The 10,337-nt window shown below is 31.3% G+C and overlaps 2 protein-coding genes and 1 long non-coding RNA gene across 4 annotated transcripts in view; 1 reads left to right on the top strand and 2 right to left on the bottom strand.

Moving 5' to 3' along the window:
• Nucleotides 1-779: 779 nt before the first annotated feature.
• LOC105340263 (uncharacterized) lies at nucleotides 780-3,663 on the bottom strand. The gene is made up of 3 exons (XM_066072874.1): nucleotides 2,729-3,663; nucleotides 2,408-2,536; nucleotides 780-1,768 (listed from the first exon to the last, which is right to left on the bottom strand). Exons 1-3 carry the CDS (start codon nucleotides 3,363-3,365, stop codon nucleotides 1,368-1,370), a joined length of 1,167 nt encoding a protein of 388 aa, XP_065928946.1. The 5' UTR covers nucleotides 3,366-3,663; the 3' UTR covers nucleotides 780-1,367.
• LOC105331279 (tRNA endonuclease ANKZF1) overlaps nucleotides 3,650-10,337 on the bottom strand; it is a 48,804-nt gene continuing 42,116 nt past the window's right edge. The window contains exon 16 of one of the 2 annotated variants that reach the window (XM_066072872.1): nucleotides 3,650-3,870. In XM_066072872.1, the coding sequence (XP_065928944.1) occupies nucleotides 3,759-3,870 (112 nt within the window). In that variant the 3' untranslated portion in view covers nucleotides 3,650-3,758. The remainder of the gene's footprint in view (nucleotides 3,871-10,337) is intronic. The other variant, XR_010709945.1, reaches the window with a different exon arrangement.
• Nucleotides 5,082-9,979, top strand: LOC109617455 (uncharacterized). The gene is made up of 4 exons (XR_010709946.1): nucleotides 5,082-5,439; nucleotides 6,415-6,589; nucleotides 6,863-6,985; nucleotides 9,623-9,979. It is a non-coding gene; the product is annotated as an uncharacterized lncRNA (long non-coding RNA).

The raw sequence follows: 10,337 nt of genomic DNA, 5'->3' as shown, positions 1-10,337 counted from the left end.
TACTAGCAAATCTGTTGAAGCGAGGGGTTGTGTCAAAAATAGTTCGGACCGGAAGTATTTGATAAAGCATCACCCGTTAGATATAGCAAAGGTTTATCACACGGGTAATATACACCACACGTATGATATATATATATATATATATATATATATATATATATATATATATATATATATATATATATATATATATATATATATATATATATATATATATATATATATAGCCTACTCCGGATATATTGAAATTCAGGGGACCATGCAAATTATTTCAATATATCCGTATTTCAATATAAGCGAAATTGACTGACGTGAAGCCGCCATTTTTGAAAGTTCAATCCTGATGTAAGCATAGAAAACCAAACCCGAACACATTATTCGGTCATCATTTATCTATTACAATGAACAGATTACATGGAACATTAGTCCTTGAAAGTTTGATTAAAATTATATCCGTAAGTTTTGTAAGTTTCATTTTGTTCACTATCTTAAAAATCATCATAATCTCCGATCGCATTCTTTTACGTTTTAGATAAAAATCACCAGACTCAAACGATTCAAATCAGTACTGCTAAACGCTGCTTGTATATCATCGTTAGTGTACTCCCGATAATCTCAACACCCTTTGCTATTTCGAATTTAGGCTTTGTCCTTTTATCAATAGCCATAACTAGTTCGTATTTAGTGTCCGAAGATAATGTTTTTCTTCTCCGGGGGGTTTCCATATTGCGTCTAGCCTCAATACATCCGTATATGTAAAAAAAAAATTCAACGGTGAATAAAGTTTACTTTTTAATAGAAGTATAAAAACAAACATGATGAGAACTTATCAATTCACACGTTTGTATTTCAACCGGTCAGTCAGGCATGATTACTGTCACCAACCGTGACGACAGCCGCCAGGGAGTACTTCAATATAACCGTTATAAAAACAACTAATTATCGCCTACGGGGACCGATCAGTGGCTTCAATATGAGCGATATTTCAAAATAAACGATTTCATTATATCCGTTATATCAATGCAAAGAAAATTAAAGGCAAAAACTAGGGATTTATTTCTATTTCAAAATAAGCGGAATTTCAAATTAAGCGATTTTAATATAAGTGGAGTAAGCTGTATACGGAAGCCCATGGGCTTCCGTACGAACGCTTAATTTAGTGCCATATTAAAGTGGATGTTAAGATAGAACATATTCTTAAATCGTAGACATGGGTTAAAATTGTACATTTATTTTATTTCATTGAAAATGAAAGTCTGACAAATAGAAACCAAGCTTTTGTATAGAGCTTTTTTAAAGAACTAATCTTTCATATTTCATAAACATGAAGGCTCCTTTCCTTTTATTTAAATAATAAGATTATGACCTCAAGAGATCATGAAACCCGTGAACGACGTGATTGGTGTCGAAGCAGTGTAGAATCCTTGTCCTGAATGCTGTTTTACCCAGACTTTGTCACCACGTCCCAAACTGAAAACCGCCATGTTTGTTCCAGTTTGGTAGGAACTCCCACCATATGCAAGCGCTCTTACAGAAGAAGACCTGTTTTTGACTATGTCAACGGAAATAGTATTTGAGCTGTATGCGGTGATTGTGACGTAAAAAACAAATATCCCGTCTGTCGGTGACGTAAAGACACCGGTCGAGGCATCATATGCCCCACCTTCATTGTAAATAATGGTGGAAAAAATCAAGTTTCCGGAGCTCCAATAACTTTTACTTTCTGTTACTCCAGCGGTGAAAGCAACGACCATGGGAGCCTTAGAATCTGTAAAAGTCATGATTATTAATAATTTCCGTATCTTTTGTATAAAAGTTATAGAAAAATTGATAATATTTCTAATACAAAGACAAAATGGCATTTAAACTAAAACTTCATTACAAATGAACTGCTTACGAAACCTGAAAAAAAAACCGTAATTTGTTGGGAGAAGCATTTAAGTAAACATATTATTAACCTTAGTTCATTATAATATACTTTTTTATTCCTGATTTTAAAAAACAAACTACCAAGACAATTTTACAAAAGGAAACTCATTCTTATCGTTAATTAAGCAAGTCTCGGGTTTTTTCCTCTGCTCTCCACTCCCCCAAAATAAATAAGACACAGCCAGCTCGATGAACTATTTTGCACAATACATTTTCATATTTATATTTCCATGCAAAAATTAAACAAACGTGTCATTCCATACGTGCTCTGTTGAATATTTGACATTTTAAGATATGGACATTAATGCAAATATACTTTTCATATGATTCCTCCCTTCAAGCACCTCATGTACCAAGAAAGACATGTATTATATTGGTATGAATTTTTGATAAAATAACAATTGTATTGCGATTCACTTACAAACCTTAAAACTCATGTTTTGAAAATAAGCATACTATGTTATTAAAAAAAACCCACCAATCAGTCCACTGGAGATGTTGTTCCGAAACCATTCAAGGGACAAGATGGCGGCCGATAACTTGAGCTGATCATACTTGGTTTCTGCAATTTCAGATTTTAAACTGTGCAAGGATTCATTGGTTTTCTCTGAAAAATGATACATATTTTGTTAAATGTACATATATTTATTTAAAGTGTATTCAATGTAAACAGAATTACAATATCGTGTTTGTAAAAAAAGAAAAAAGATCGCGCAACAGTCGATAAACCATGAATATTTGGGGACACTACAAATGAAAGCCTATTTTTCATTGCACTTATAAATGAAAGATGATTTACCTAGTATATTTGCTGAGATGTTGGACATCTGACTTGAAACCATCTTGTAATTTTCTTCTAAGCGTGTTGGTACGGTCTGGTCTAGTTGTTTTACACGCTGGTCAAGCCCCATCAGACTTGTTGACAACAATCGAACTTGCACCTTTATGTCTGACAGTACTTCGCTCGTGTTCTTGTTGTTTTGAGCAAGGCTAGTCTTAATATCAGTTTGGAAACCATTCATTTCATTCTTGAATTTCGTCAACTTCTCAAACAAATTCAAACCAGTTTTGTTTTGCTCCACCAGCCTTTCTTCTAAGTTTTCTTCGGTTTCTTTCAAACCTTGTAACTCACTTTTCAAACCTTCTATTTTTTCTTTGGAGTCAGCTATTCCATCTTTCGCTATCTGCCTAATTCCCACCATCTCGCTTTGTAAAGATAACAGGGAATCCTTAAGTGACACCATATCCTTCATCAGTACATGAACATTTTTCTCTACGGACATTCTTATCAAAGTTTCTTGATTCAGCAATTGTCGCAAGACTGTCGCATCTGCACCTTGTGGAGTCGCCCTTTCAGGAATACTCGTATTCAAAGAATCAGATGCTGCCATCATCGTATTATGCGACAAGCACAAAACAAGAATCAAACCAAACATGTTGTACAGAAAACCTTATTCACTGTAGTTTGGTTTCTAAGCAAACAGCTACGTTTTGTTTGGTTTTATATGGGCCAATTATGGAACAACTAATTGATCTTTGATCAGATATTTGGATTGGCGTGGACAAAGATCAGAATAAAGTTCAGTTAATTTGAATATCTAGTTCCCATCTCATTAATCAACATAATTCAGAGACAGAACTCAAAGGATGAGAATTAAGTTGATAACACTAATACAACCCTCATGACATCCTGCTTTCAAAACAAACTCAGGAAACAGGAAATGTGTCACATTTTATTGGTTTATATTGCGACTAATTTATAAATTTCTCTTTTAAATAAATATGTTCAATAAAATAATCTATAAGGATCTTATATATTGAATTGTAATTTATGTTTTGACCATTCGATGCTGTTTTAAACACTTTGGGGAACAGAATTTGAAATCCGAATATTCAAAAGGAACCTTTCCCGTCATGTCTGAACCACACTGGAAACACCGACTGAAAATAATCAAATAATTTATTAGTATAATGTATAGAATAACGATAAGGCACACCGTATTAGAATTAAAGTTCTAGTTTAAGTCGTAAAGTGGATGCTTTCTTAGGCAGTAAAAGTGTAATTTATAGACCATTTAATGTTCATTGTGTTACTAAATACACAAATAGGGCATAAAGTAAACAAATTTAAAAAGATCGATTCAATACATGTCAACACATTATATTTATTTGAAATCACGTTTTAAAAAATGACAAAAGTAATTGATATATTTTAAACAGTAAGAGAAGTATTCTTGTGTGGATACTGATTCTCTAAAGGAAGGCTAAATATTAAATATAATCTATAGGTTTATACGTAAAAATATTTCTAAATCATGGAGTTCAAATTCTTAAAACACTTGTCTTAAGTCAAATATAAAATCAATGACTCACATCACTCTTTGTCTTGTATGCCGTATAACAACAGCAACAAAAATTATATGCTTGAGCATTAGATATAATTGATGAAAATTAGAAACATATTTGTCGTATTAGACATAAATCCATGTTGAGTAACGTCCGAATCGCTAAATCAGAGCTTGGTTCATCCAAGATATATATGAACAACAATAATTCCAAACAAGTGAGTGTGTAAATGCTGCTTTCCCAAAAATTTGGATAAACCTTTGTAGTAAAAATAAATATGATCAAATCAAACTTTCAGCAAAGTTCTGTTTCTGTTGATGACAAACTTAATTCTTCAAAAACCAAAAACAAAAACCGGTGTCAATCATGCAAATTTGAAGTTGAAAAGAGACCAAGGGCATAACATGGTGATTATTGTCAATATTTTTGTAAACATTCATCCCTTTTATTTTATGCTGCAATAATTTCATACCGGTCATACGACTCCTACAAATGTTTTCAAATTCTGATTGGTTAGAAAAATCAGAATTTCCATCAAGTTATTATTAACATCTATTTCAAGGCTTTGACGTAAAAATTAACAATGTAGACAATACCCGGCTTTTTCGGCAAGTTTAATGTCGGGGGTGGCATTAAAAAAAAACCACATTTACACCTGGGTGATTTTAAGGATAGTGATAACACCTGAGCAATTTTGTTACAGGATATATCACCTTTCGAACCCGGAACTACCGTCTTGGTACAAGTTTAAAAACCTTGGTAGCTCAATAAAACAAAAAATAAGTAAACCAAAGTACGAATTTCATTAGCCCTGCGCAGACATGATAGAGTGAGGTCAGATTTGGGCTTGTATTTCCTAGCATGACGACCTCCATATAAATACGCCACAATCACAGTCGTGCAAAGAAAAGAGCGCTGGATTTAACGACATCGTTTGCATGAAACAACCATTTGGTGAAGAATAATATTTCTACAACGACAAAATGAAGACTGAAACATGCATAGGGTTTTTGTTTTGTTTCGCTACAGTTTGCTCGCAAAACACTCTTGAACATATTGGGGAGCAATTAGAAAACTCTGGCTCGAAAAATGAGATAAGTCCTTTCTGCATGGCGGGAAAATGCGCTGGAGTTCCGTACGAGAAGATTCAAAGTTTGTATAGAGGTCAGTTTGCAAGGGTATTTTATTATCTAAGTAAAGCGACGATGAATGTAAGGTAGATATGAATGAATTCTACTTTATATCAATTTGACGTTTCCTATGTTCGGATGCATTTAAAAGAAAACATTAAACTTAAGGAAAGAGTCTTATACTCAAAGTATAGAATTTTACAAGGATTTGTTTTAGCAAAAATTTGGGTCAGGAAAATATCACTTTTTTCAATTCAAAATTGCTGTGGATTCATTATTTTATTGAAAGAAAAAAAAACAAAACTATTAATTTTGGATTTTTTTGTAAACTTATGTGAACTAATGATTTTTAAAACATACTTTGTCTAAAAAAATTTCATCTTCATGAGCTTTTTAAGGGTATATACTATTAATAGATTTGTGTAGAAAAAAATGACTAAAATCAGATTTTTTCTCTTACTAAAGGTTTTTTTTGTCAATTTATATCTTTATGTGGAATCTTCATAATATGTAAAAAAAAAAAAAATAGAAAAAATTACAATTGTAGGCTTAGGAGAAAAAATCAAAATACCTTTAAAATTATAGAAAATGAGGGCTAATTCAATTTAGTAGTATAAGCTGCTAGACATTCTGTTATTCCATCATTTCATTGAAGAATAAAAACCTTATGTTTTAAACAGATGATTACATATTTGCAGATAAATACTGTTACTTTTTATCACCCTTTACGTACAGAAAGAAGGTAGAGACCTTGACCTAACCTTGATGTAAAAACTAGATAATCAAATTTGATTAAACTGATACCATCATTTGGATATATGATATGTTTGACAATGTAAAAACATAAATTTCTTTTTCTCAGAAGTATGTCTGATATGTCTTATAACGCATGTGAAAAGACTTCTTTCTTAACAAAAAAAAAAAATAAATAAAAAACTATAATTCTAAAAAATCATCCTTGTGGATAAGAGTAAATAAATAATACTCTTTAAACATGTATTTCACATAGGTTTATTCTTCACAAAAGAAGAAATAAAGATAAATCTGATAAAAACGAAAAAGTACTCAGAGAGAAGATGTCAAATATATTAGGGATATAAAGCGTCATTAAGGAAGCCAAAGTCTTGGAAACAAAAGAGATGTGGCCGTTCGAGTTTAACCGACGGGGATGTTTGTTGTCCGACGTAAGTGCACTTATGTATTTCTCAAAGCACACATAGTACTTACATGTAGTTTTACATTGTACCGGTATTGTACCTTTATTGAAGTTCTTTTGAAAAGTCTTTAAAATATCATTCTTATAGTCAACATTGAAATCCCCCCCCCAAAAAAAAAAAAAATTAATATTCCTCAAAACGTGTTTTTTTCATGATTTGTATATCTATACATGTATATTAAAGACGGAATAACTCGATCAATCTGCAGAAACTTATCGTCAAATGTATTTTCATATACAGGTCAATTTCTGCAATGTGTCCCGAATATCTGACAAACACCAACGGGACAAGACGAATCATTGTTCACTTTCCCGATATGAAGCCAGACCCCATGTACCAGTTCATACCTAGAGGATTATGCCAGTGAGTAGAAATTCTAAAATATAAAGAGTGATGTTACAAAGTTCGAAGAACTTGTCAGAAAATATACTCGTTAATAACTGAATTAATCAAATTCTTATCTCTTTAACTTTTTTAACATCGCAATTTCTGTTGTTTATGTTCAAGAGAATCATATAACATTTAAGCGTCATAATCATAACTTTTCTTATTTGAAAGTTCGTAAAAAAAAATAAATGTGTATGCCCTTCAGAATTTCAATTAAGGAAAAATATTTGCGACGGTAACATAAATACCAGCACCTTAAAATGCCGTGTTTTAGCTTTCACAAATAATACACTTTTTATGTTCTTTTTCAATCCCATTAAAACTTAAAAGTTTTCATGGAGGAGGAGCATGTCAAAAATTATTACCTACAAAAATAAATTTCTTTTCATATAATAGCCTATTTTAATTTTTTTTTAAATAAAACTGGTATGGACCTATTTTTTTTTTTAATATAAACTTCAAATATAGCCCATTTCTTTTTGTCAAATAATCGATTTAAGGCAGTTATTTTGCAGTAAAAACATGTTCGTCATCGTCGATTTCTTTCAATACATCTTAAAAAACTTGAAAAAAACATCAGCAAAAAAAAAATAAATAAATGAAGACTAATCATACTGCAATTAACATTAGCTATATTTTTGTTAGTACAGTAACGTTATATTTTGAAAAACTCAGTTGCAGTTTGAAAAAAATTGCAAGCAATTTGAAATAAAAAAAAATTAATTCAAAGTATATATTTTCAGTCACCATTCAATATTTTTTTTCTTACACCGATTTACATAATGATTCATGTAAGACCTCAACTAAAAGCATGTTCTAGCACATGTAATAAAACAAAATGTCTTTCTTATAGTTCTTGTTTTTAAGCATTCTTGGTCATACGTGATACCTTTATATGACTTGTTCTAGAGCATGCTAAAAAACTTGGACATGTTCAACAGTCTTAACAGTCTTAATGATATGGAATTTTAATATAAAATTGTTAATAATTTTTCGTTGGATATACCAATGAGGTAGGTATTAATAAACAAAACGGGTATGGTTAATTTGTAATTTTAAAAAAATATTTATGCAAAGTCAGATAGTTTTGTTTTCTCTTTATTTTTCATTATATGTATTTGTTTGCATGAGCTCTTTTACCACATTCCCATGTCTTCGGGATAGAAGATACATGTAGGAGCAAGTTATGAAATATTAAATCTCACCACAAAATCCACAGGAAATATATCTTAAACATCATTAGTAAATTTTATAATACTAGTATACCGATGATTTTTGGTTGAGCATATAACATCTATCAATATTGAGGATCCAAGTCAGTTGGAGTTTGCATCAAAATATAATTATGCTTGCAGTGAAATATTATTGAATGATCACTAAAAGAGTGAATATTTGTACTGGAGACTTACTTAGGGTATACATTAAAATTAAGATCTTGAATGCGCAATTTTAGTTTTGATGGATAGACGCTTGCGAAGCACGACATCTGGTGAGAAAATCACATAGACATTTCCAGAACGAGGTTATCGAGGACGCGGGTTGATAGGACATCGTCATGCATGACGTCAGGCTGATAACTTTGATCGGCAATCTATTGTTAATAAAATAAAACTTTAATAAATAAAATGGATTAATTTGATACGATTTAAGTTTTCATGGAAAGAACTTTCCAGTACGGGTGCCGAGGAACGCAGTAAGACTAATTAACGCCACGGCAGAAAGTGAAGGGCGAGTTAACCATTGAGCAAATACCTTATATCTGACAACTCTGATCTAAAATATGCAAATAAATATGCACAGTAACACTAGCGGGGTTTTTTGTTCTTCTTAAAAATACTGTTTTTAATACAACAGATTGGTAGTAAACATCATTCATTAATTTGTAAACATTGATCATATCGTGTTCTACGTCTATATATGCATAAAACAGGGAATTTGGAAGGGGGGCAAAATGTTTTGGTTTTTTTCTTTCTTCAAAACAATCTTTTATCTGAAATTCTTATTTGAGCAGTGACAAAAATAATAGTCTGAGGTATTTGACCTTAAGAACAAAATTTAGAGATTCGACGCAATTAATCAAAATACCCACTCACTGGTTCAATATTAAATTTTAAAGTTTGCTATTTCTCCAGTCAAAAGCAATAAAAAGAATTAAGGCCAGGTACATGTATATACATCTATCATGTTGATCAGTTTAGAATTTTCATCCCTGCCCGCACCTCTAAATATCCAGCCCTGCTGTTTTTAATTTCAACTTTAAAGAATACGTTAAGAAAGAAACTAAGAAAAATTTGGTCACAGTATATACAAAAAGAAACAAAACAGATGGTTCTGCATATCAAGCATTGTACCATTGTAATGTATAAAGTCTCAAATCCCTCGCTTGCGCGGAATATCATCTAGTTCATCAATACATTATAGACACTTCGTTATTATTTGTTCTATGTCTATTAATCAGAATCTTTTAAAACCTGTCGTTCAATTAAAAAACATTTTGGGTTTCAAACATTTATACAGTGAGATGACTTTTGTTGGTTTTGAGATTTCACAATAGCTGTTTTCAAATTTTTTAGATTTTTTTCTTCAATACTGATTGAATATTTCTATTTTTAGATCCGGGGGAAACTGCCAAACCTGTCGACAAGAATTTGCATTGCTCAATATTCTAGTTGTGGACGAAACATTTAGATCATACCCTCCATTGGAATTCGATTCATTCTACATACATAGTTACTGTTCTTGTAAAGGATGATGACGAGTGCTGACCACAAAAATGTGTTGACATGAGTGAATTTAAAATTGTAAAATGTATAATTTTGTTTTTGATTTTCGTGAATTCATACATCTGTACTTGGCATGATTCTTTACTCTTTATAAAAAGAGAATGAGATGATAAAATGTGCATTTTTATGACTGTTTTTAAAAATAGGTTCCTTTGATGTAGTACTAAAATAAAATTAAAAAAAAACATTGAGTGCATTTTTATGAGATATTTTTGAGGTTCTTTTGTCGCTTTATTTCAATAAAATAAGAAATGGCATTAGTGCATTTCTTTTTCCATTACAGTGGCTTCATTATATCTTCATAATATCTATTTCCTAAATTTGTCAACAAAAATCTACCAAGTAGTACACTGCAGATGAATTTTACTTGACGTTCAGATGTGATCTATAATTAAAACCAATTAAATAAACCGTTTGTTTAAAACCAGGACATGATTTGAAAAATTCAAATGACATATTTGGTCTGGATGCGCTATGGTTACTCAACATGTAACTACCAAAAATAGCCAAGAGGTGTAATCTTCACCTTTAAATTAATGATTTAT

This window comes from Magallana gigas, chromosome 10 (assembly GCF_963853765.1).
Source record: "Magallana gigas chromosome 10, xbMagGiga1.1, whole genome shotgun sequence".
Taxonomy (NCBI): domain Eukaryota; kingdom Metazoa; phylum Mollusca; class Bivalvia; order Ostreida; family Ostreidae; genus Magallana; species Magallana gigas.
The sequence above is the reverse complement of the archived record's forward strand: the minus strand, read 5'-3'. Positions and strand labels throughout refer to the sequence as shown.

Bases quoted from the DNA above. Each gene is read 5' to 3' on its own strand.
- LOC105340263 (XM_066072874.1), bottom strand. From the start codon at position 3,365: ATGTTTGGTTTGATTCTTGTTTTGTGCTTGTCGCATAATACGATGATG. The intron at 2,537-2,728 runs GTAAATCATCTT...ATCATTTTTCAG, and splicing joins CATCTCAGCAAATATACTAG to AGAAAACCAATGAATCCTTG. The intron at 1,769-2,407 runs GTGGGTTTTTTT...TGACTTTTACAG, and splicing joins CATCTCCAGTGGACTGATTG to ATTCTAAGGCTCCCATGGTC.